The following is a 26722-nucleotide window of genomic DNA, read 5'->3' as shown; positions in this document are numbered from 1 at the left end:
AAAAAATATTAATATATAGATATTTTATGGCACTTTTCATGGCGTGGTCGATTTGTGGCTCTAAGCCCAATAGTGTATGCATTTTTCTAGGACCCCCCAGAGGTTAAGAAGATGGGTTTTTTTGTCCTCTTTCTTTCTCCCTTTCCTATCTCTCACTCATGTCTGTCCCGTCTGTAACAACTGAAAATAAAATAAATAATAAAAACAAAGGTCGATCAAATGGACCAATACGGCAATGCCACGATGATCCATTTGGCAAAATAAATCCATTGGGTATCCTTGTTGGTCTTCAGACAACAATTCTGACGGCTAACCAAATGGGACAGGCAAAAAGAAAAAAAAGGAAAAAAAAGATGGTTTGAGGTAGGTTATTTGGAACTATCTTCTACCTCACAAAGTGTCAGTGCCTAAAACCCAAATTCTCTTTAATGGCCACCAGGGGGCGATGCCTGTGGCTTCCAAGACCCTTCCAGTCCTAAAGAAAGTCCACAGATGCTCTGACATGTGTAAACACTTTGCTGATGAGTTCGTAGTGCATCTTGACAGATTTTAAAAGATTAGATGTCATGATGAGCCTTGAACAGAGAACAAGACCTGAAAGACCACACACACATTACTCATCAGGTTTGAAGCTTCCAGCAAACTTCCAAAAAGCAGAGCATCCTCACAAATATTGACACAAGCTCAGTCTGTAATCAGTGTGTTTAATAACAGCTCAGTGCCAAGAGCCAATCAGCATCCAGCTGCTGCTGCACCCACATCTAAACATCTGGCTCACCAGTAACTGCTAAGGGCTAACCTTTAATTACACTCCTTCAGAGTCCTCATTCATTCAGCTACTGAAGCTCAAACACAGACTCCACACCCAAACGCTGACCTCCAACCTCTGACCTCCCAGTCTCAGAGGCAAACAAAGCAGCAAATTTTCCCCAACAAACAATGAAAGAGTTAAATCAGTGACCTCATAACATTTTAATTCAGCCTAATAAGTCCAGCAGTTTCAGTTTAACCCTGTCCTGTCCTGCAGTCTCTCAGTGACGCTGTGGCGACGGGCGAGCTTCCTCCTGCTCTACGAGTCAGAAGCTTTTTAAGGATCTCACATCTCAATAAAATCTCTCCACCAGACACACGGTCCGTCTTGAAACGTTTTCCTCAGTGAGCTGAAAGCCTGGATGAGGATTATACTGGAGCAGGAGGTTATGTGGTGGGGGGGGGGGGGGGGGGGGGGGGGGGGGGGGGGGGAGGGTACAGTTTAAACCTCCTCTTCCTCAGACCTGCATCTACTGAGCTGCAAATTCAAACTAACAATCACAATAAATAAAAAAACCTCAGATGGGGCTCACCTGTCCATGATGTCACGCTCTCTGTTTGTTTACCTGCCTGTCTGGTGTCAGCTGACCTCTGTCTGTCTGTCTCTTCTCTGAGTTGAACTCTTCCTTTTGTGTCTCCCTCTCTGATGTCAGCTGTTTTTCCTGCCTCTGAACTCTGCTCTGAATGTCTGAGTGATGAAACTCACAGATCAGCAGCTGGAGGATGAAGAGGAGGAGATCACGTCTTAGTTTCTGGTTTTCTGTCCCTGTTCACTCTGAGCACCGATCTCTCTGTGGAGACTTTTATCCCGAGGGAGTCACAGACTCCTCCCCCTACCCCTCATGCTTCCCCTTCCGCCCCCTCCCCCTCCTCTGTGTTTCTCTTCATGTTTTAGCTATACATTTTCTCTTTTTCTTTTGGAGAGGTCTTGAGTGAGCTGAGGGTTTTTTACTGTGTAAGGGTTCAAACCAACAACAAAATAAAAATACTGTCATGCACTCATCATTGGTGGTTATATCTAACAGAAACTGACTTTAAAAAAATCAGAATGTGCCTCACAGTAAAAACAATAATATTGGCATAAAATAATCAGGTGTTTAAAAACCAGGACATTTATTATTAATGTTCTTTTTACATAATATTTTAAATAAATTTAGTTCCTTATTCAGATTTCAAGGATTATTTTGAACATACAAAGCTACTTGAGTCCTCCTGGTCTCAAACTGGGAGCTTTCCTGTGTGAGGCATAGCCACACCATAAAATAACTAAATAAAAAAAGTAATAATAATTTTAATCCATATTAAAAACAGTACTGTTCTGGTAGTTTGAGCAAAAGAAAAAAATAAAATAACAAAATAATATTAATTTCCCATCACATCAATCTACAGATTATAAAACTGTAAATAATAAATGATCAAAGTATTACAATGCAGTAAATTAAATACTTTTGTTGTACCTTTAACTTAACATTTAATTCAAATTAATTTTACTTACATAGCACTAAATAAATGCTGCAGATGCTTCTATTTCATTTGTATTATAAAGAACCCCAGAGAAGCCCCAACAATCAGACAACTTTCTTTAAGAAAGTTTGGAGATGGGAGTGTGATGGATGGGAGTCCAGCCTGGAAGTAATAAATGCATGAACTAGTTTTTCAGCGTCACTCTGAGACAGAATATTTCTAACTTTAGAGATGTTGCACAAATGGAAGAAAGCAGTCTTACATATTTGTTTAATATGTGCGTTGAAGGACATGTCCTGGTCAAAAATGACTCCAAGGTTCCTCACAGCGTTACTGGAGGCCAAGGTAAGGCCAAGCGGCCAAGGTCATCTCACTCGCTGTGACAGTTTGTTTATAATGGAGCACTGTAACGAAAAATAATTTCCCCTAGGGATCAATAAAGTATTCTGATTCTGATTTGTCCCACAGTGGGGACATTTTGAGTGTTACTGCAGCAAAGATTATAATATTAAGAATACTTGTTAGATTTGAATGGTTATGATTTTATGGGATTAATATAGAAATATAGGAGGCCAAGCTGAAAATGTTTTAATCTTCACTGAGCGCAAAGCAGGATGGTCACGATTAGAAATGCACACATTAAAGGGACAGTCCAGGGTCAAAGAGGCCAGAGGGAGAGGCTGAGATGGTTTGGACATGTACGGAGGATGTTCCCTTATCCTTAGCAGGGTCATGGAAGAGGGGCTGGAGCCTATCCCAGCTACCATAGGGTGATGTACACTAATGACAGGTTGCCAGGAAACAAGCTTTTATTAAAGGGAATGTCTTTCTTCAGCTTTCAATAATAAACTTCTTAACCAGATTAAACTTGATTTTAATCTCGTTGGTTGAATTTTAGACTTTTTAACTGACAGATCTCAGTGTGTGAGAGTAAACCTTTCCAAACAGCTGAATTCTTCTACTGGCTCACCACAGGGTTTTTGTCTCTCCCCTTTACTATATATTTTGTACACTAACGACTGTCCCAGTAACAGGCGTTTCTTTAAATATGCAGATGACACAGTTATTGTAAACCTCCTTCATGGTGGAGAGGATTCCCGTGGGCCTGTTGTGGATGAGTTCTCTTCTTAGTGTGATCAGTCCTTCTTAAAGATCAACACCTTGAAAACTAAGGACATGGTGACTTCAGGAAGACATCCTCCCATTCTGCACTAACAGTGGTAAATGGTGCAGCCATTGAACTGGTGGACAGTTGTAAATATTTGGGGGTTGTTCTTGATAAGGCTCTGTCCTTTCAGTCACATCTTGATGCTACAGTGAAAAAAGGTCCAACAACGACTGTACTTTGTGTCATGATCGGGAGTCTGAGACTGTTTATGTTATTATTATTCTGTGGTTTTGGTTATTTTGGGGTTCTTGTACATTCCCTGTTCACGTTTCATGTTCCTATGTTCTGTGTTCCCCAGTCTGTGTGAAGTCTGTGTGTTGTGTCATTGCGTGTATGTGTTTCCTGTTTTATTGTGAAGGTCTGCGTCTTATGTGAGTGTTTTCAGATTGCCTCCCTTGTCTCGTGGGGAACACAGCTGGTTAATCACTCCCAGCTGTGTTCCCCACCTGTGTGCAATCTCCCTGTGTTCTCTCAGTGTATTTTAGTCGTGTCTTCTGTCTTAGTAGTTGCTGGTTTGTCTGCATTATTACCCTCTGTTATTCCGTGTTTGTTCCTCCGTCCTCCTGGTGAGTCTCCCTGCAAGGTACCCTCGTTCGTGCTCTGGCTTTGTGTTAAGCTTTAGTTTTCCCAGTTTAGAGTATTTTCTGTTGTGTTCCTCGCCCCCCCTTCCTGTTGTGCTGTATTTCACCTTTTGTTAATAAAGCTCACTCACTACTTGGCATTCCGCATCTTGGGTCCTTATCTCCATTCCACACGTCTGCTACGCCAGGCGTGACACTTTGTAAGGAAACTGGGAGGTTTTAACGTTTCATCTGAAATGATGACCCTTTTTATAAACGTTTTGTTGAATCTGTTTAAATGTTTTGTATTATTGGTATGGTACTGTGTCTTTGACCAATAAGACCAGACTTGCTAACCTGGTTAAAGTGGCTGGTCAGATTTCAGGGAGGTCTCAGGTCCAGCTTGTGGACTTTTATAACAGACAGGTGCTGAGGAAGGCGACCTCGGTCATGTTATGTTCAGACTGTCCTCCCTTTAATGATCTTCAGCTGCTTCCCTCAGGTCGTTGGTATAAAGTGCCTGCAGTGAAGACCAAGAGACATAGTGTCCTTTGTACCTGCTGCTATTATCATGGTTAATAACACTAAACCATGAGTGTTGTTGCCATTGCACTTTGTTGATGATAACATTTGGGCCATCCTCTCTGGGGGGGGTTTCCTGTGAGTTGTGCTTGTTTACTTTTATCTGTGTGTGGACAAACTGCAAATCAATTTCCCACTGGGGACAAAGTTACCATTGACCACTGACCAATCTGTTGGGTTGCCAACACATAGGCAGACAACCATTCACACCTATGGGCAATTTAGAGTCACCAGTTAACCTAACCCCACTAACTACACGTGTTTGGACTGCAGGCGGAAGCTGGAGTACTCGCAGAGAACCCATGCATCATCAAAACAGTCAGGCTTTCCTAATGTGACTGAGATTTTCAGCTTCAATGAGATGAAGTGTAATATTTAATGGAGGATAACCTGCGACATAAAAAGCAAAATCAGAGAAAATTTGGGATTAATGTGAGCACACTGAAGGATTCACAAAGGCCAAAGAATAAAATTATAAAGAGAACCATGGAGTTCAATAATATCTACATTCTTTATAGCCACTCTCCCTACTTTGCACATGTTCAAATCAGCTAAGCCTCTCTGACTCTGGGCTGTCTCTCTGATGGACTCATTTCTAATCCTGTCCAACCCCTCTCAGTTCCAGTGAACATCTGGATCATCTTCAGCTCTGCCACCACCATCTCCAAACCATCCATCACAGAATCCAAGACAGTCAGGTGTTAATGATGATGTTAAACTGCTCAGCGGCAGATTTAAATAATCCAAGACATTCCATTCATTTGAGTGCAGGGGTACAATAATCCAGTGTGATGGTTGGAGGCTCATTTGGAAAATGGCTTTAACACCCTTATTTACGTATTGTTTGAATGGGACGCTGTGACGTGTGCTTTCTGAAGCACCGTCAGATGTATTACGCTGGCTGTAGTTTTACGCTCGAGCTGACGGGGGCAGCAGTGCGCCTCAGAAGTCCCGGAAAGCCTGGCTAAGGAAGAAGAAGTCAACCGGAAACAAACGATTGCGTTTCCTGTTTTCATCAACACACACGTGTGTGACTGTGTGGACAACGTCTTCAGAACCCGTTCAGACCCGGACGTCGGACCACCATGTTGGAGCAGCTCGGTCTGATCGGGACGATCCGGGACGAGGATCCGATTCCCGACGAGGCGGAGACCGAATCCGAGCAAGAGGTGAGTCGGATCCGGGACCAGAGCCCATCCGCTGGTATTGGTGTGAGTAATTTTCGGTGAGGTTCAGCGGCTCGCTGTCATTTCCTGCGGACTGTCCCGGAGAACAAACATTATCTGGAATTAGTTACCGTTCACCGTAATATCGGCCCGTGGGACCTGGTGTTGGACCGGTACCACAGAGCATCGCACAGCTCCGGTGCTCAGCGTAAACTGAGGAGAGCTGAGTGCAGTAATGGCCACTAATGCAGCATCACCTCTCCCGGTCAGTCATAAACACATAAGTAATGAAGCCAACTATGAATCCAAAACCAAACGGAGGTTAAAGGTCAGAGGTGAGCGGGGTCTCTGTGCTGCGGGCCGGACGGAGGCTTCTCCCTTTTCTTTGATGTTTGGTGGTTTCAGCTGCGGCCAGTGTTGGGGAGTAACGGATACATGCACCGCCGTTACGTATTTAAAATACAAAATATGAGTAACTGTATTCCGTTACAGTTACCGTTTAAAAAGGTGGTATTCAGAATACAGTTACTTTGTTGAAATAAATGGATTACAGGCGGTCTTTTCCTGTTTCATGTTCGGCTGTGCTCTCTCTATTTTTGGTTTCCACGCCGGTGGAAACCCAAACAAAACACTAAGAGGCTCTGATGTCTGTGTCTCTGTCTCGCGGCCCATGTCACCTCTACTTGCAGCCGCATAATGACGTGAAGAAATATTTTTAAAAATAATTTAATATGAAGGCAACAGGAAGAGAGTTACAGGCATCGCCCTAAAGCATGCAGCCTGATGGGCAGTGTAGTCCGTGCTGCAGGGAGAATGGACCCGTGATTGTCTGTGAGCAAGGAGGGAGAAAAAGGGAAAGTACAGCTGTCACGGAGCAGAAACGGGAGCTGGAAGCATGTAAATATAATATTAACCACTGCAGCCAAACAGAGAGGCTGACCAGCCCAGCTGTAAGTAAGCTATTAAGACTCGACTGTACGCTGTTCATGTTTTGACCTCTGGGCAAGCGTCAGATCTGACTGCTCAGCAGGAGGTCTGGATCTTAAAGGCTGTGTCTGCAGTATCAGTTGCTGTGGGGATATAAAGAAGCGTGTTGTGAACTCCTCTCATAATGCTGAAATTACAGAATTAAACCTGAAGTTACCTAATCTTGCATCTGTATGCAGTTTCTATGGAAATGCCACTGTCTGCGAGGTTTATTGCTAAAGGGTTACTGGGAGGGGTCACTCACCTGTGCTGTGTCTGTGTTCCAGGAGGAGCCGATCGTGCTAAAGAAGAAGAAGAAGAGTCGCGGGTCGAGAGATTTTAACTGTGACTTTGAGTTTGGAGAGAGAGACGGGCCGAGCCACGACGATGACTGGGCGATGGCCGATGTCATGAAGCAGCTCAAGAAGAAGGTAGAGAACAACCTGCTGCGGAGCAGCACAGTTACTTCATCACACACATGGAACAACGGGAAGAGCATGACGCTCTCCACCTGTGTGTTTGTTCTCACGTTCTGCGTTCTGTCTGCAGAGAACCTTGACAACTCTGGACCAGAAAATAGAGAAAATCCGCCGAAAGAGGAAAGCTGAGGTGAGTGTGAGGCTAACGAGCCTGAAGGTTGGAGCAGATTCTCTTTAGAACATGAAACCTTGTTTCATGTGGAATATGACAGCATGAAGTCACATGACAGAAATACCAACAGTGCTTTGCAGTAGTAAATCTTGCACAGGTTAAGCAGAAAAGGACAGGTGAGTTGACTGGCCCCTTGTATCAGTCTGTTTTCTGTGCGTCAGGTGTTGTTGTTTTTTTTTTGACCTTCAGGAGAAATCATCTCAGAGTGACGCTGCTGAAGCTTCATCAGAGAACCACCAGGAGGAGGAGGATGTGAAACCTCCAGCTGGAGAGACAGATGCTAGTGATGAGGACGAAGATAAGGACGAAGATGAGGAGTTTGGCTCGAGCGACGAGGAAATTTTGACCAAATCAGGTAAGAAACTTATTTTTAAATCCAGCAGGAAGAATTCTTTCAGACGTTATTGTTTGTGACTAAAGTTTGAGCCTGAGACCGATGAGTGGCGCTCTGATACAGTTGTTAATACTGTCAGCGGAAGTTTGTTTTTTTTACTTCCCGTTTCCTGTCAGACACGCTCAGAGACAAGGAGCGACGGGGGAAGAAGAGGAAGGTGGCAGAGGAGGTGAGGAAGACAGCCGAGTAAATTCACGTGTTCATGTCGCGGGTTACATGTTAACAGCCATCTTTGTGTCCAGGCAGCAGAGTCGTTCTATGAAGACGCGTCGCAGTACGATGACCAACTGACTTTCGATGACATGAATCTGTCCAGGCCGATTTTGAAGGTAAGACCAGCACGTCTGCTCAGACCTGGACTCCTGCTGCTGTGTGACTCGTTGTTGTCTGAGTAAACTCGTGTTCCTGCAGGCCATCACTGCTCTGGGCTTTAAGCAGCCCACTCCGATCCAGAAGGCCTGCGTCCCTGTCGGTCTGCTGGGCAAAGACCTCTGTGCCTGTGCTGCTACTGGGACAGGTAACACTGGGTCCCATTTATCATACTGGGTCCAGTTGATCTCAGTTTAATTGGACACGTGAATTCCTCCTTTCTGTGCAGGGAAGACGGCAGCCTTCATGTTGCCTGTGCTAGAGCGATTGGTTTACAAGCCCAGGACATCCCAGGTGACCCGCGTCTTGGTTCTGGTTCCCACCAGAGAGCTGGGGATCCAGGTTCACTCTGTTGCCCGTCAACTCGCCCAGTTCACGTCTATCACCACCTGCCTGGCTGTTGGTGCGTCTATTTGTCGTGGTTCAATCAGTGTTCGATCTGACTCTGGACCCGGTCCGATTCAGACTTGGTCTGGGCCTCATCTGTGTTGATTTGTCTTCAGGTGGGTTGGACTTGAAGTCTCAGGAGGCAGCTTTGCGGGCTGGCCCGGACATCCTAATAGCAACACCTGGTCGGCTGATCGATCACCTTCACAACACGCCGAGCTTTGAGCTGACGCACATCGAGATCCTGATCCTGGACGAGGCCGACAGGTAAAGAGCGACGGGGGAATCCGTCACACCAGAAACCAGAATCTGCCGAGACACTTACGGTTGTGTGTGGTTCCCTCAGGATGCTCGATGAGTACTTCGAGGAGCAGATGAAAGAGATCATCAGGTTGTGTTCCTACAACAGACAGACCATGCTGTTCTCTGCGACCATGACAGAGGAGGTATGCATGCTTAACCATGTGTGCTGCTGTATCATTTGACCACCGAGTGACTGTCCTGTGACACGTGTTTTCAGGTGAAAGACTTGGCAGCGGTGTCATTGAAGCAGCCAGTCAGGATCTTTGTTAACAGCAACACTGACGTGGCGCCGTTCCTGCGGCAGGAGTTTGTCCGAATCCGACCTCACAGAGAAGGAGACCGCGAGGCCGTGGTAGCTGGTAGGTACTCGTGATACTGCAGTAACATAGAGGTACTAGTGACAGTTCTACAGTTGTACCTGTGTTTGTTTTTGTCAGCTCTGCTGACTCGGACGTTCCAGGATCACGTCATGTTGTTCACTCAGACGAGGAAACAGGCCCACAGACTGCATATCTTGTTGGGACTAATGGGATTGAAGGTTGGAGAACTGCATGGAGAACTGAGTCAGAACCAACGACTGGAGAACCTCAGGTGCACGTACAACTGGGATTAGAGAATAAGTTACCCTCCATATTAGAATGGCCCCAGCACTTGATATTTTTAAAGAACACACTTTTTCTCCAAAGTGTTTTAGGAGTAGTACCAGATTCAGCCTGTAGTCAGTTTTTGGTTGCTTCTTTATTTTGTTAATTTTATTTATCGTCTGTTTTATTCGTGTTTTACTACTAATTTTATTTATTTTTTACCTTGGGCGCGTTACCTCTTATTTATGTGTTTATATGTGTAAAAACCACAACCAATACAGCCTTCGTTCTCACAATATCACACAATTGACTTTCCCTAACCTTTGGTCAGCCGTGTTGACTTTAAAGTGCTCTATAAAAAAAGAAGCTGAGGTACGCTCAGAACTACAAGTTGGAGAAACTCGGGTTTAGAATAAGGAACTTTGCTCTTGTTGTTGTTTTGCAGGCGTTTCAAAGATGAACAGATTGATATCTTGGTGGCGACAGATGTGGCAGCCAGAGGTTTGGACATCGATGGAGTCAAAACAGTGAGTGTTCTGCAGGAGAACCGTAAGGTTATGGCAGGGTTACTATGGTGACGTTCCTACAACCACTGAAAGATGAATAAAGACAGAATTCGATGTTTAATGAAATATGGTCATAAAAGAAGAAAAGTCACATGACTTTGTTCTTCAAACACGATTCAAAGTGGATTATAGTCTGTTACCATGGTAACCAGAGTAAACAGAAGCGTTAAAGCTGCTTTTTAAAACGTGTTTCGCTCGCTCGCCTGCCCCTCAGGTGATAAACTTCACCATGCCTGGCACGGTCAAGCATTACGTGCACCGCGTGGGGCGGACTGCGAGAGCGGGCCGATCGGGGCGTTCGGTGTCTCTCGTCGGAGAGTCCGAGAGGAAGATGCTGAAAGAGGTCGTGAAGTCAGCCAAGAGCACCGTGAAGGCTCGCGTTCTGCCGCCAGGTAAACAATCCCAAACTGTGAGCAGGTGGCCCAGGTGAGGAGTGTCCTCCAGGTGAGAGAACCCGTCACTGAAATGTGTATTTATGTCATTCAGAAGTCATCCTGAAGTTTAGAGACCTGATTGCCAAACTGGAGAAAGACGTGGAAGCTGTGATGAAGCTGGAGAGAGAGGAACGAGAGCTGGCCGCGTCTGAGGCCAAGGTACACCTGGATACCTGCATAACTGTCACTAAAATACCTGTTTTTAATTTAAAAGCAAAAGAGCTGAACTGCAACAAACAGCATTTTTATTTAAACCATGTGTGTGTTTGCCTGTGTGTTTGTCTGTGTGTAGCTGAGTGTGGCTCAGAGGCGTCTCACTGACTCCGCCTCCTCTGATCAGTCACAGCGGGTTTGGTTTCAGACCCAACAGGAAAGGAAACAGAGCCGCAGTAAGTACTGATTCACACTCTGTAGTATGTCGTAATCCTTCGTTCAAGTTGACGGCTGACCAGGAAGTACTGTGTAGTAGTGCTGTCGCAGTACTCGGGTTTTAAACTCGATCCTGTTATCAAAAGAGAGTGAAGTGCTCTAATGGGCGATCGTGGCTCAAGAGTTGTGTGTTCGTCTTGTAACCGGAAGGTTGCCGGTTCGAGCCCCGGCTCGGACACTCTCACTCGTTGTGTCCTTGGGCGAGACACTTCACCTACCGCCTACTGGTGTTGGCCAGAGGGCCAGATGGCGCGATATGGCAGCCTCGCCTCTGTCAGTCTGCCCCAGGGCAGCTGTGGCTACAACCGTAGCTGCCTCCACCAGTGTGTGGATGAATAGTGGACTACAAGGTCATTAAGATAAGATGGGGCCTGATTATTTAAGACCTTGTATGTGAGGAGCAGGATTTTGAATTCTGGATTTAACAGGAAGCCAAAACAGGAGAAATCTGCTCTCTCTTTCTAGTCCCTGTCAGGACTCTTGCTGCAGCATTTTGGATCAGCTGAAGGCTTTTCAGGGAGTTTTTAGGACTTCCTGATAATAATGAATTACAGTCGTCCAGCCTGGAAGTAATAAATGCATGAACTAGTTTTTCAGCGTCACTCTGAGACAGGATATTTCTAACTTTAGAGATGTTGCACAAATGGAAGAAAGCAGTCTTACATATTTGTTTAATATGTGCGTTGAAGGACATGTCCTGGTCAAAAATGACTCCAAGGTTCCTCACAGTTACTGGAGGCCAAGGTAATGCCATCCAGAGTAAGAATCTGCTTAGATACCATATTTCTAAGCTTTTCAGGGCCGAGTACAATAACCTCAGTTTGATCTGAACTAAGAAGCAGCACAGTACCTGTAATACCTACAGCATGTTCTAATCGCTCTAATAGGATATTATGGTCGACAGTATCGAACGCTGCACTGAGGTCTAGCAGGACAAGCACAGAGATGAGTCCACTGTCAGAGGCCATAAGAAGATCATTTGTAACCTTCACTAAAGCTGTTTCTGTGCTGTGCTGAGCTCTGAAACCTGACTGAAACTCTTCAAATAAGCCTCTGCAGATGATCTGTTAGCTGTTTGACAACTACTCTTTCAAGGATGTTTGATATAAAGGAAGGTTGGAGATTGGCCTATAATTAGCTAAGACTGCTGGGTCTAGAGATGCTTTTTGAGTAAAGGTTTAACTACAGCCAGCTTGAAGGCCTGTGGTACATAGCTGATTTAGAGATAGGTTGATCATATTTAAGAAGCTTTTATGACTGGACTCTCACACAAATGCAAAACAGAAGATGAAGCAGAGCATTCTCATCCCCAACGCGTAATACCGACGATTTGTCCTAAAGCATCTCTTAGTAACGCTTCCGCGTCCTGATATGTTCCGGATTTTCCATTGAATCCAACAGAATCCCACTCACAGCAGTAACACACACTCCAGCCGTGTATTCCAGCCCTAACCTTAACCGTATGAAACCTTTACATGTATGGATTCATTCCAAATGGCTCTCATGGAGCCAAACACGTAACACACTGACGTCACATAGCATCGGTGTGTTACGAGCTGGGATGAGAACGTGTTGATCTCGCCTTTGGCTTCACCTGCATTACGACGGTGCCAAGGTAGGCCTCCCCAGCAGGATTAGTTTGCGTCGGGAGCACGCGCTGGGCGCTCCAAATCACGGACAAACAGTGTCCCACAGTTGTTTATGTTCTTAAGACAACAGAAATTGTCAGCCAGCATTTTTTCCACGACTGCTGAGGACAGTCTGCTGGGCGAGAGCTAACAGTAGCTACAGTACTCCTCCAGAGCTATACTGAAACTAGCACCACTAACAACGGGCTGGGAGGTCAGTTTATGATCATTGATCTGCAAACTGTCGTGATCATTGATCAACACCTGCTGATCAATAATAATAATAATAATGGATTGGATTTATATAGCGCTTTTTCTAGGCACCCAAAGCGCTTTACAATGCCACTATTCATTCACTCTCACATTCATCACTGGTGGAGGCAGCTACAGGTGTAGCCACAGCTGCCCTGGGGCAGACTGACAGAAGCGAGGCTGCCATATCGCGCCATCGGCCCCTCTGGCCAACACCAGTAGGCAGTAGGGTAAAGTGTCTTGCCCAAGGACACAACGACCAGGACAGAGAGCCCAGGGATCGAACCGGCGACCTTCCGGTTACAGATGCGATTCCCAACCCCCTGAGCCACGGTCACCCCACGACCATTGGTCATTGATCAATGTCCATGAGTACCACTCACAGAGTGGGGAATGGCTGCAATCACAGCATTGTAAGATGCTGACAGATGGACCCTTAGGCCCAATGGGCAATTATAGTTCATATAGTTAATATATCAGAGTATTGATTAGTACAGTGGAGTACCATTTGTGTAACGGTAGTACTTTGTTCAGTGTCAAAGGCTCTGCAGGAGTTTGATCTTGCCGTTAGAGGGAAGAAGAAGAGAGAGAAGTTCCTGAAGGACGGCAGGAAAAAGGAGCTGACGGTAAAAAACGATCCAGCATTAATCAGTACTCACCTCCGATCAATCACCTGCTTACCTGTTACCTGTCTGTCAGTCTGAGGAGCGTGCTCAGTTCGAGATTTTGAAGGCCCAGATGTTTGCTGAGCGAGCAGCCAAAAGAGAGCGTCGACCAAAGAGGGCGAGGGCGATGCCAGAGGATGAAGCGCCAACTAAAGGTATGATGCTGTAAACACGCTAACAAACACACTAACCCTGATAATGTCCTCGCTCTCACCAATCCTCTGTGTGCAGCAGCCAATCAGAAAGCAGGAAAAGGAGGCAAGAAGTCGGTGTTTGACAAAGAGCTGACAAACACCAGCAGTAAGGCCCTGAAGCAGTACCGAGCAGGGTACGTACAGGTAGCCAGCTGTCTCACTGTCTGTCCATCTGTCCCATCTGTCTCACTGTCTCTCTCCCTTACAGACCGTCCTTTGCAGACAGGAAGCGTCTGGGTGTGGACAGGAAGCGACCTGGCAGTTCCAGGTAAGTTTCACCTGTTCTCTCTGGTGTCACACTGACCTGAATGAGGTAAAGATGGCTGACACTCTGCTCTATCTGCCAGGTTCAGGAGGAAGTGACAGAGCACGTGGGAAACGCCTTGTTTTTTTTCTATTTGTTTATTACAGTAGTTTTAAATAAAGTTTCAATGTGTATTAAACCCATTGTCAACGGGGTTTTTTGTTGTTGTTGTTTTTTATCTTTGGGTCATTCAGACGGGCACAAAACGAACCAAACTAAAGGTCACATGACAAAACGTGAAAAATGAAATGTAAACTGGAAGCTGAGGAAGAACGGGGCGAGGTGCGGGCAGATCAGCTGACCTCAGCACACCAATGGAAGTCTGTTGTATGGCAGGTTTTCATTGGCTGAATACTGAGCAATGACAGCAGGTGGCTGTGGTTCAGAAGTTAAAGCGGGTCAGCTGCCACTTCAAAAACTGCCTGCTCTGGTCCACAGGTGTCCACAGGTCAGATATTGAACCACAGACCACTTCTAAAAAGGCAGGGGAACAGAAGCAGTTTGGACGCAGAGGACCAGAGGAGGGTGCTACAGCAGGAGAGCGCTGACAGTTATCAGCTGAATTTTTTTAACCACCGTTGGTTTAAAATGGAACATTAAAACACTCGACTGCTAACTAGCTGCTCCTTACAGTCGGTTTCGTTCTGCATCCGAGCTCGTGTGCACGGCGCTCCTGAAGTGATCTGTGCGTTTGAGCAGATATGATGTCCGGCCTCAGTTTGTGTGAAAGTCACGGAGAAGACTGGAGACGCTCCAGTCTCGTGGAAGCGTTTAGTGTGGACACGCCTCCGTGCGGCCGTCTGCAGAAACAATATGAAGTGTGAGTTCAACAAGTCGGTGCCTGAGACTGCTTCAAACACATCTCCGTGCAGACACGGCCAGCGTTTACCGGACAAAGTTTTTGCAGTTTAACCTCACTGCTCACCACCACAACAGACTTTATAGGTGTAACTGAAGAAGTGCGGACTTGAAGCTTGAGACGTTTCAGATTGTACGCACAATCCTCCATTATTAGAGACTCTAACGCAGCTGGACAGGGGTCCGTTCCCTCATTATTTCATGGTAATACTTAACAGCAGTGGGAAACTACGCTATCATTTATTCCTCATCACAGAGGAACCATTTCGAAACTCTATGATACTATCCTGTCTTTTAGTAACCACTCTAATGTTAAGCTTAAGTGTCCATGGGAAGGGGAACTAGGAATTCGAATACATGAGGAGTCTTGGGAACAGGCTATCACGAGGGTACGATCTTCCACCTCCTGCGCTCGTCTTGGACCTATTCAATTTAAGGTCATTTCTCTAAGTCTAGACTTTTTGAATTGTAATCAGAAGTGGAAAACAAATGTGATAACTGCCACGGCTCTCCTTGTCACCTTAGCCACGTCTTTTCTGTGTCCTGAGCTGGAAGGTTTCTGGACAGGTATTTTGCTATTATGTCAGCTGTTCTTGGGGTAACTCTTCATTCCTGATTGTTGTATTTGGGATTCCTGATCGCTCACTTACACTTGACTCTACACAAAAAGATATCATAGCCTTCACATCCCTGTTAGCGAGACATCTAATATTGTTGCAGTGGAAGTCTGTTAAGTATCCAACTATTTCCCGGTGGCTTAAAGATGTTATGTTTTGATTTTGTTTTTTAAAAACTTGAAAAAATAAAATATACGTTGAGAGGTTGCACAGCCAAATTTTTCCACAAGTGGCAACCCTTTATCTGTTATTTTACTGGTGTAGAGGTATTGCCTGGTTAATTGTATTTCGGTAAGTGCAAGTACTGTGTTGTTTTCTTTTTTCAATAAAAATATTTGCCAAAAAAATTGATTCAAAGCTTTTATTTGTAATTTATTGCTTTTCACTGTCATTTTAAAGATGAAGGCCAAAAGTTATTTCAGTGTGAGTGCACATTGAAAAAGAAAGCAATCGGAGCCACAGCAGGAATATTAGAGACTTGAGAAATGATAAAAGACAACTGAAGAGCATGACGACAGACATATATTCTCAGAAAAACAACACCTAACCAAGTCAGGAGGATCACTGTAGGTCTTCAAAATGGAAAGTTTCCAACAGGGTGCGAGCCTCCGGTGACAGTCAGGAACAGCTCTACACTTTCTTGTATTTCAAATATGTTTGTCTTGTTAGTTTTGAGCTTCTTAAATCAGGACACTGAGTATAAAAATGTCATTTCAAAATGTCAAGTTAAATTTGATTATGGAACTGAACCTAGATGATAGTTGATGTCCAGCATTTACCTTCCTAACTGAACATTAACAAAGGACAAATCCAAAATTGATCATATCAAAAAATATTTCCTGGTTTTCAAACAGGAAACAAAGATGATGGGCTTAGCAGCGTCCACTTAAACAGTAAACAACGTTTTTACATTCAGTCCTCCATTTGTGTTAAAGCAGGTGACTTTTATCAACCAATCAGAGCAGAGCAATTAGCTGATGCACTAAACTTTTTTCAAACTCTTCATCTAGGGAGTTTTTCCTTCCCACTGTTGCCAAAGTGCTTGCTCATAGGGGGTCATATGATTGTGTTGGGTTTTTCTCTGTATCTATGAAGCGCCTTGAGGCGACTTATGTTGTGATTTGGCGCTATATAAATAAAATTGAATTGAATTGAATTGAATCTAGCTGGAGCTCAGGCAAATAGAGAAGGGTCTGGCTGCAGCCACTGTGGAGCGCCATATTGCAACCTCCACAGTAGCCAGAAACATGTGGATACAGTGGAAACCTTGCAAGTGGATCGTAAAGGTTGGGACAGAGTCTTTCATATGTACATTTGCCGTTAGTAATTTCATAATTCTAGGAATCATCTAGATTGCTTACACTGATCATGTTGGCACTCTATTTGCGTTACAACAACACACATTGTTAAATTGTGTTTTTTTTATCGTGCTTCGCAGAGAAACACAGATGTGTCCGTTTACTGGCCCTGGTTAAAGTAAGAGAGCTGGATTAAGGGCTTCTGTGGGCGACAAGCCAAAAAATACACATTTTGCATTAGAATATGATTTTTTTGTTGGCTTCAGAGACGGAAAGTAATGAAGTAAAAATACTTCATTACTTAAGTAGAATTTTCTGGTATCTGTACTTTACCGCTGTACTTTTTTATGCCTAATTTATACTTCTACTTCTTACATTTTAGCACAAGTACCTGCACTTTGTACTCCCGACATTTTCAAATCAGGGTCATTACATTATTCCCCCCCCGCGCAATGTGGAAGCTAGATTACTTTGAATTTTTGTACTTAAAGTACAAAAGCCTGTACTTCTTACTTCCACTTGAGTAAAAAGTTGAGTGAATACTTCTACTTTTACTTGAGTATTTTTAAACAGAGGAATCTAAACTTTAGTAAGGAATGTGTGTACTTTTCTCTGTTTTAGATGCACATATCAATTTGGAGTTCTGCCTCCAAGCCAGAATTGCAGGAATGCACCACGTGTTGCCTGTTTCACTGCCCTCTGTGCCCCACTTTCAGCCCTGCTGTCAGGGCAAAGATTGAGGCGCAAATAAATGGACACATTAAAAATGCTTTGTTGGTGTTAAATATACCTCATAGTTAAAGTTATAAATATGCCCTTCTTTTCAGCACTTCTGCAGTCTCTTTGCCCGTTTTGAGGTTAGCCAGGCGGCTAATGCTATCTACCGCCTGACTACCGAGGACAGTGACGTCATCAGCGAGAGACCGGTGACCAGCATCGCGGAGCATGACGTCCGAGCGGCACTGAGGAGAGTGAACACAAGGAAAGCGGCGGGGCCAGACGGCATCACCGGCCGTCTGCTGCGCTGCTGTGCTGACCAGCTAGCAGGTGTGTTCACTTACATCTTCAACGAGTCCCTGGCGAAGTCTGTGGTCCCCACATGCTTCAAAAGATCCACCATCATCCCTGTGCCCAAGAACAGCAAACCCTCATCCCTGAACGATTACCGGCCAGTTGCACTGACCTCGGTAGTAATGAAGGTGTTTGAGAGGCTGCTGAAGAACATCATCTCCTCCTCCATCCCAGACACCACAGATCCGCTGCAGTTCGCCTACAGATCCAACAGATCCACAGAGGATGCCATCGCCCACGTCCTACACACCACTCTCAGCCACGTGGACAAGAAACAGGGTAACTATGTGCGAATGCTGTTTGTTGATTACAGTTCAGCGTTTAACACAATAGTGCCCTGCAGACTGTTCACAAAGCTGAGGGATCTGGGACTTAACAGCCGTCTGTGTGCATGGGTGTTGGACTTCCTCACTGGCAGAACTCAGGTGGTGAGGGTGGGCAGGTGCTTCTCCAACAGCATCACCATCAACACAGGAGCACCTCAGGGATGTGTCCTCTCGCCACTGCTCTACTCCCTCTACACTTCAGACTGTGTGGCCACCCATGGCTCCAACACCATTGTGAAGTTTGCTGACGACACAGTGGTGTTGGGTGCCATCTCCAACAACGATGAGGCGGCCTACATGGATGAAGTGAAGAATCTGGCATCGTGGTGCCAGGACAACCACCTCCAGCTGAACGTCAGCAAGACCAAGGAGCTGGTGGTGGACTTCAGAAGGGGTCAGCACAGAGACTACAAGCCCATTATCATCAATGGAGCTCCAGTGGAGAGGGTGCAGTCCTTCAAGTATCTTGGTGTCCACATCTCCTCAGACCTGACATGGGCTGCCCACATTCAGGTCCAGACCAAAAAGGCTAGGCAGCGCCTGTATCACCTACGACAACTGAGGAAGTTCAGGGTCTCTCCAAAGATCCTCAGGATTTTCTATACAGGCGCTGTGGAGAGCATCCTCACACAGAACATGACATCGTGGTTCGGGAACAGCTGTGTGAAGGACCAAAAAGCTCTCCAGAGAGTGATCCGTACAGCAGAACGCTGCTGCAGGATTGCTCTCCCCCCGCTTCAGGACACCTACACCAGGAGATGCCGGACTAGAGCAGCGCAGATACTGAAGGACCCGTCCCATCCTGGCAACAAACTGTTCCAACTTCTGCAATCTGGTAGAAGGTTCCGCATCTTCCGGGCAAGGACAGAGAGACTCAAGAGGAGCTTCTATCCCCAAGCCATCCGTGCCCTAAACACACACACCCGCCCTCTCACATCATCTATAATTGACTGAGACAGGACTCTTCCAGACACTAAACCAAGGCACAATGTACATTTCAATTCCTTTAATTTTAAATATGTTTATATTGTCTATCCTGTAAAATAGTCAGATGTCTATTCATATTAATGTACAGAATTCACCTGCTTGCTGCTACTACTGCACATTCACCCAGTGTATATAATATGTATATATATATATATAATGTATATATATAATATATATATATGTATATGTATATATCTTTCCTTAGAAGGGCTCAGAGAAGAGCTCGAGAAGATGTGGAGGGTGAAGGTAACGGTGGTCCCAGTGGTAATCGGAGCACTAGGTGCGGTGACTCCCAAGCTAGGCGAGTGGCTCCAGCAGATCCCGGGAATAACATCGGAGATCTCTGTCCAGAAGAGCGCAGTCCTGGGAACAGCTAAGATACTGCGCAGGACCCTCAAGCTCCCAGGCCTCTGGTAGAGGACCCGAGCTTGAAGGATAAACCGCCCGCAGGGGCGTGCTGGGTGTTTTTATATATATATATATATATATATATATATATATATATATATATATATATATATATATATATATATATATATACACAGTGGGGCAAAAAAGTATTTATCAGCTGTATATACATATTATTATTATATATATATATACATACATATATATTAATGTATATACTATATATATATATAATGTTCCCCCCCCCCAATTTTTTGCACATGTCGAGGAGCGTGTCAGGTTACATTTCACTGTGTGTTATACTTGTATAACTATGCATGTGACAAATAAAGAACCTTGAACCTTGAACTTTGTTGTACTCAAGTGTCACTGTCTCTCTGGTGTCAGAGAGAAAAGTGTGTTTTTATTAAGAATATTTTTATTTCCTGTTCACCACATTTCTTGACAGCTCTTGTGATCCACACCATTTTGCTTTCATTATTGAGGATGGCTTGGATGTTTTTCTTAATATGTACAATCTGATTGTTGGATAAACTGATTGCATTCTATACAACTGCATTTAAATTACATGTGGGGGTTTTCCTCTCTCACAGACAAAATGATATGCTGATGCAGGACACTTTCACTGCCCTGTCTGTAACATGACCACCATACGGCGTGGGGATATGGCATGGCATTTATTGTCATGTCAGCATTCTTCAATGCCAAGTCAGCCACCACTATCAGGACTGCTCTCCGCTAAGTATGCCCAATAATAAGGCTCCAGGTCCAGACGGCTTCCCTGCAGAATTCTACAAAGAATTCTGGACAATTTTGGCACCAGTATTCCACGGAATGTTGCAGGAAATCGAGGAAAATGGCAGACTACCACCAAATATGAATTCTGCCAACATTAGTCTCCTGCTAAAACCAGGCAAAGACCCTTTATTTCCCTCAAGCTATTGTCCAATTTCTCTTTTAAATGTAGACCTTAAAATAATCTGCAAAGCTCTCTCAAAGAGATTAGAGAAAATAACCCCCCTCTTAATTCATCCTGACCAAACTGGTTTCATAAAAGGTCGGCACTCCTCAACAAACACTCGTAGATTACTTAATTTAATAGACTACTCATACGATAAAAACATCGAAACCATAATATTATCTCTAGATGCAGAAAAAGCATTTGACAGAGTTAATTGGAAATTTTTATTCGCAACTTTACACAAATTTGGTTTTGGAAACTCTTTCATAAACTGGATAAGAATATTATACAATTCCCCAACAGCTCGTATCAGAACAAATGACCAGACATCCTCCAGCTTCTGTCTCCTGAGGGGCACCAGACAGGGATGCCCACTCTCCCCTTCACTTTTTGCAATTTTTATCGAACCTCTAGCAGCAGCATTTAGACAGGCTACAACAATTAAGGGCATAAAATGTAAGAACATAGAACATAAAATCAGTCTCTATGCGGATGATGTGTTGCTTTTTCTGCAAAACACACAAACCAACCTCTCTGAGGTAATTACTTTAATAAACTGGTTTTCAAGAGTTTCAGATTATTCAATTAACTGGCCAAAATCTACAGTTCTCCCCATTAACTGCTCCTTCCATAATTCTTCCTCTGCCCCACTGCAATCCGGAAATATTAAATATTTAGGTATTAATGTCTCTCCTAAGCTTTCAGACTTAACTAAATTAAACCACATCCCACTTCTAAAGAAAGTAGAAGGCGATCTGACTAGATGGAAATCTTTACCCATATCACTCATGGGAAGGGTCGCCACTATAAAAATGATGATCTTGCCAAAAATAAATTACTTATTTTTGATGATCCCTAACAAACCATCACAAGATTGGTTCAGATCTCTGGATTCATATATTTCCAAATTCCTTTGGAAAGATAAACCCCCGCGTATTAGCTTAAAAACGCTACAAAGAACCAAGGATAGAGGAGGATTAGATCTGCCTAATTTTCACCAATACTTCTTAGCCAACAGGCTTCAGTTCATCTCAGAATGGTTAAAACATACCTTCTTAGTTGAGCCCTGGCTAGATGTTGAACAGGCACTATGCAAGGATCTAGAGATTTCAGACCTACCATTTATCAGCTCAAACATCAAAAGACATGAATGCTTTAAAAGTATCAACATCAGCTTTTCTCTAACAGCATGGTGGGAGTTTCTAAAAATAACGGAGTCTTCATTAATCCCATGCAAACGTACACCTATCTGGAATAACCCTGACATATTACAAAACAATAATATGATTAATTTTCCAGAATGGAGCTGTAAAGGAATTAAATACTTAGAACATATATTAGAAGGAACAGACTTTATTCCATTTGACAGTAGTTATACAAATATGGGATCAACAAGAAGAATTTTTAGAATATCAACAAATTAAATCCATAGTAAAAAAGAAATTTAACCTCAGTCAAGTTGAATTACAAACACCACTAAGTGCGGCACATTTTCTTACTCTTAAATCCCCCAAATTATTATCTAAAATATACAGAACACTTTCTAAATTAGATGAATCAATATCCCTCCCTACTGCAAAGTGGGAAGCAGATTTATCAGTCAACCTAGACCAAAACTTCTGGTCTCAGATTTGCTTAAAAACCTTTAAATTAATTAAAAATCCCAGTCTGCAATTAATACAATACAAAATACTACATAGAGTGCACTATACAGGTCATCGGATGTTCAAGATGGGCTTTACATCTTCCAACAACTGCTCACACTGTCAAGCAATACACCAGACAATTATATCCACGCTCTTTGGTTCTGTCCACCAGTGCAGAAGTTTTGGCGCGAGATATGTGAAGACTTATCAAAGTGTCTGAAATGTAACATTCCAACTTCCCTTAGTGTGTTTGTTGGGCAGCTTAGATAATGTCACTTCAGAAAAGAATATCGCCCATATGGTTTTCACTGCCCTATGCATAGCCAAGAAAACAGTCCTCATGAACTGGAAAAATAAAAATAATCTTAATTCTAACCAATATAGAAATTATCTATTAGATTACATTAGTCTTGATACAGCCTCTGCCACCACATCAGATCAATTGCTCTGGGCTCCTTTGATCAGCTCCATCACCTAGTGGGGGTGGGGGGGTCATAGTTTGGTCCCGCCTTCACTGTTGTGATTGGTGTGGGGGTAGGGACAGGCTTAGGGCGTCGGGGGGTTCCCCGGAGGCATCTTCCTTGGGGGGCTCAACCCGGGGTAGCGGTCATGTCCGGTTAGGGGCTCTGTTGGCTCTCAGGTGACTGTTTCCTCGCGGCTGCGTGCAGCGGGGCTAGGGGAGGGTCTGTGTTGACGGACGTGGGTTACTGACCTGGTAGCCTGGCTGCCCCTGGGTGGGTCCGGGATGGGCGTGAGGTTCTGGGGGCGCTCCGTCTCTGGGCTGGGGCCCTGGCCGGGCCTCGGGGGCTTGGGTCCTGGTTGGTGTGTTGCCGGGGTTGTGGGCGGGTGGGTGCATGGGGGCCCAGCCCTGGCGCAGGGTGCCGCCGGTGCGTCGAGCCACCTGGGGGGCTCTTCAACTGGTGGGGGATGGTCACATCTTGCAGGAGCTTTCTTCTCTTCAGGAACTCTCTGCAGGAGGGGGAGATACAGGAGAGGTGGAGGAAGATCTCAGCCTGGGCGTTTACCGTCTTATGTAGTCTGGAAGATGAGTGGATGGTGGGGTGGGTGCAGTTTTCTCTGTGGTGGGGTTGGGTGGACTGTCCAGGGCTCTGTGGAGCCGGGGGGCGCTACTGCACTGGGCCCCGGTCTGATGGGCCTGGGCCCCCTTTCCCTGGCGGGTCGCGAAGGGTGGGAGTGCCTACTGGGGTCAGCGGGGGAGCTGGCCCCAGGGAGGGGTTACCTGCCCCTCCCTTCCTTCCCTCCCCATCTCCAGCTGCCTCCCTCTTCCCGCTCCTTCACAACCACCCACACATGCAGGGCCTTGGAGTAGGGGTATGTCACCAGGGTGCAGAGGAGGCTACCCCCCCCTCTGTCCCCTTCTGGCTGCCTCTGCCTCAATTTTATCCCACAACTTAGACATTCACATTATTCACACTCTCATTACACATACATATAGGATCTTGGGGGTGGGCACAATCACGGAGTCCAAATTACCATCAGGGTGTATACCTCACCCCTGACGTCCTTGCCCACCTCTCAATTTTAAATACACTTAGTCATTGAGGGCTAGCAGGAGGGACTATGCGCTTACCTGCTGCTCCTTGGCAGGTAGCTCCATGCCCTCCTGGGTTTTAATTGCACCTTAGATCACATATGCATCAACACTACAATGAGCGGGTGGAGGGAGGTTTGGAGTCTTCTCCCACCCCCATTCTCTGCGGCCTGCTGGAGCGGGAGGGCTAGTAGGAGGAGTTGGCCGTCCGGCTGCGGTCTGGGGTGTGGGGCCTCCCTGCTGCTGCGGAGTCGGGGTGGTCTGCCTCTCCCCACCGCAGGGAAAAGGGTAACACCACCTGGGTCTGGGTGCAATTCCCCCCTCCAGGGGCAAGGGTACCTAGACCCGGTTTGTAGAGTACGCTTGGGGAGTGTGATCGTGTGTACAGCGTCTCTTTATGTCTATCTCCACGTTGGTTGAGTGTGGAGTGAGTGCACATGAGAGCATGAGGGTGGGAATGGATGTTTGTGTCTGTGTGTGCCTGTATGTCTGTGTCTATATGTCAGGTTGGGTATCAGACGCCACCTCTCTGGGGACACCTCAGGCCCTCCAAGGTTTGGAGGCCTATCTCTACCCACCACCACTTCCCCTGCCGGTGGCGGACTCCCTCAGGTGTCGGTGTGCTGGTGGTTCCTTGTGTCTGGGGGTGGGCGTCCGGGTACACACCGGCTCACTCCTTGGCGGCCGCTTGTCGGGGCCTGGGGCCTGGGGCTCGCTCGGGCCCCCTTTGGAGGTGGGGTGCCCCCGGCCTCTCGGCCTGGGGCTCGGTCACTCAGGCACAGCTGGGGGCCGGCGGAGCTCACGGGCGCGTCACTGCAACTCCCCCTGGCTTCTGCTCCGCGGCTGCTGGGCGAGCCCTCATCTGGGACTCTCCTCAGCTCTTACTGGAACAGTGGCGCGGCTGCCCCTCTGTTGGTCTTCCGTGGTCTCTTGTGTTCTGGGGGCCTCTGGATGTCTGGAGTTTTGATCTCCTCCATACCCGCTTCACACCCTGGAGGACGGGGCTGTGGCCCCCCCACACTCCCTAGCAGATCATTACATGGAGAAACCTTTGGAATGCAAGCATGCTGATCCACACAGGTATGCACACAGGTGTACACATGGGTATTCACAGACGCGGACTAAAGCTTTCTTGGCTGCTGCCTCAAAGCACACTGTGCGCTGTCTATCTTGCGTGCTGCACAATATCGTTTATTATTTAGTAACTATTGATATCTATGACTAGCTAGTTTATTGTGATGGTGCTTTGTTTTCTCTATTATTATGTTGCTCTTTGTTGTTTGCTGTCTCCTCTGTTTGTTTTTTTTGTTGTTTGTTTGTTTTTTTTTTTTTTTTTCTCCATACAGGTGACCCAGGGTTGTTTTTTTTTTTTTTTCCCCCCTTCTCACCGTCTCTTCTCCCCTTTGGTTTTCTTTCTTTCTCTCCCCCTCTTTCTCTCATTCATTCCCCCTGTCCTATTTCTTAAAAAAAATAAATAAATAAATAAAAAAATTGGCAAAGGATGAACTGAAGCTATGCCATCACGTAATGTCGCATACTGCTGTTTCTGATGTCATTTAAAAAAAAAAAAAAAAAAAAAAAAAAGGACTGCTCTCCGCTGCACTCTCCGAGGAGCCCCGCCTCCCTCCAGCTGCACTCTCCGAGGACCCCCGCCTCCCTCTTGATGTCTTGTCTCCAGCATCTAAATCATTTTCTGAATCTTCAGTAGAACATTCATGTGCTCCTCCCTCTGTGCTAAATGAAACTGCGGCTTATAGAAAGTCCATGAAAATGAAACGCCCTCACTGTGGTCTTAGTGTTCTTAAAAAAAACTTCAAGGCTCACATGATGAGGAGGCATTCAAACACATCAATGTTTGCCTGGCCTGTCATCTGCACTGTGGAGGGAGGGACTTCCTCCTCTTTGTTTTTCAGTTTGCAGAGACCATGGAGCTCTTTTTAAAAGCATGTGCTGATGAGCAGGGACTACGGGTCAATGCGATGTTTGACATTTAATGGGCAGATGAAGGCCCCGGCTGTTTGTTTGTTTGTTTTTTTATGTGTTGTTGGGTTTTTTTTTGTTGCATTGTTTGCCATATGTGACCATTTCTGCTGTGTTGTGCAAATGTAATGAAACTTGTAATGAAACCCATTATAACCATCTTTTTTAATTCCTTGCTGTTGACAGTACTAAATCATATAAATTAGGTAAAACTGCTTTCATTCTAAACTCAACACATGTAAATTGTATTTTTTTTTTTTAAATTATGTCATTTACCCATTTTTGGCCAAACAAGCAATTTTATGTAATTCTGATTTTCAAATAAGGGTGTTTGATGGCTTACCGCACTGCAATGGACCAAAAAAAATGACGTAGGTTTGATCTTAAGGGTCCAATAGTTTGTGAATGACATTGCAGCACAAATATGTGTTTGCAAGATGTAGCTGCCATCACCAGTGTGTGAATGTGTGTGTGTGAATGGGTGGATGACTGGATATGTAAAGCACTTTGGGGTCCTTAGGGACTAGTAAAGCGCTATATAAATACAGGCCATTTACCATTTACCATTTAGTAGGCAGCAGCAGGGGGATTTTCCTGGTTTGATCCAGGAGCTGAAGCTTACAGACATATTTCAGGATGTCAGGGGGGCAATTTGAGCTCTCGCTGGCAGAGCTGGGACCACAACTGAGGAGGCAGAGGAATCAGCTCCAGACTTTTGAGGGACTGTGCAGATCAACTCTGTGAGGTTATCTTTAACCTCAGTCTCAGCCTGGAGAGGGTCTCCATTCTGTGGAAGACCTCTTGTTTGGTGCCTGTCCCAAAGACAACGCAACCCAAGGAGCCAAACCACTTCAGACTCGTTGCCCTGACTTCACACCTGATAAAGACCATGGAGAGGATCATACTACACCACTTTCGCCCACCAGTTGGGAGAGATCTAGACCCGCTGCAGTTTGCCTACCAGCCTAACATTGGGGTGGATGACGCGGTCACCTACCTGCTGCATCGGGCCTTCTCTCATCTGGAGAGCGCAAGATGCACTGTGAGAGTCATGTTTTTTTATTTTACCAGTGCCTTCAATACAATCCAACCCTCAGTGCTAAGGGAGAAGATGCAGGGATTGGTGGGAATGGACCATCAGC

General features: G+C 45.4%; 2 protein-coding genes across 5 annotated transcripts in view; one reads left to right on the top strand and one right to left on the bottom strand.

Moving 5' to 3' along the window:
- The window catches only part of LOC102300085 (phospholipid transfer protein), a gene marked incomplete in the record, with an annotated part of 43723 nt that extends 42096 nt beyond the window's left edge, over nucleotides 1-1627 (bottom strand). The window contains 1 exon segment of one of the 3 annotated variants that reach the window (XM_005948166.3): nucleotides 1517-1627. 3 annotated transcript variants of the gene reach the window in all.
- A 3932-nt stretch (nucleotides 1628-5559) lies between these two features.
- Nucleotides 5560-14015, top strand: ddx27 (DEAD (Asp-Glu-Ala-Asp) box polypeptide 27). 2 transcript variants are annotated; one of them, XM_005948165.3, is made up of 21 exons: nucleotides 5560-5753; nucleotides 7004-7147; nucleotides 7266-7325; nucleotides 7557-7722; nucleotides 7878-7930; nucleotides 8004-8090; nucleotides 8173-8278; nucleotides 8360-8533; nucleotides 8634-8784; nucleotides 8864-8963; nucleotides 9038-9179; nucleotides 9258-9411; nucleotides 9850-9931; nucleotides 10185-10362; nucleotides 10457-10563; nucleotides 10697-10793; nucleotides 13248-13339; nucleotides 13413-13533; nucleotides 13613-13706; nucleotides 13781-13840; nucleotides 13920-14015. In XM_005948165.3, exons 1-21 carry the CDS (start codon nucleotides 5670-5672, stop codon nucleotides 13933-13935), a joined length of 2268 nt encoding a protein of 755 aa, XP_005948227.1. In that variant the 5' UTR covers nucleotides 5560-5669; the 3' UTR covers nucleotides 13936-14015. The 2 variants fall into 2 exon arrangements, with proteins under 2 accessions (XP_005948227.1, XP_005948226.1); XM_005948164.3 differs by having other exon boundaries at nucleotides 13610-13706.
- The last annotated feature ends 12707 nt before the right edge of the window (nucleotides 14016-26722 follow it).

The sequence above is a fragment of the Haplochromis burtoni genome, unplaced genomic scaffold, assembly GCF_018398535.1.
Source record: "Haplochromis burtoni strain Fernald_Lab_line unplaced genomic scaffold, NCSU_Asbu1 Contig_575, whole genome shotgun sequence".
Classification (NCBI taxonomy): Eukaryota; Metazoa; Chordata; class Actinopteri; order Cichliformes; family Cichlidae; genus Haplochromis; species Haplochromis burtoni.
Note: the sequence above shows the minus strand (reverse complement) of the source record. Positions and strands in the feature narration are given on the sequence as shown.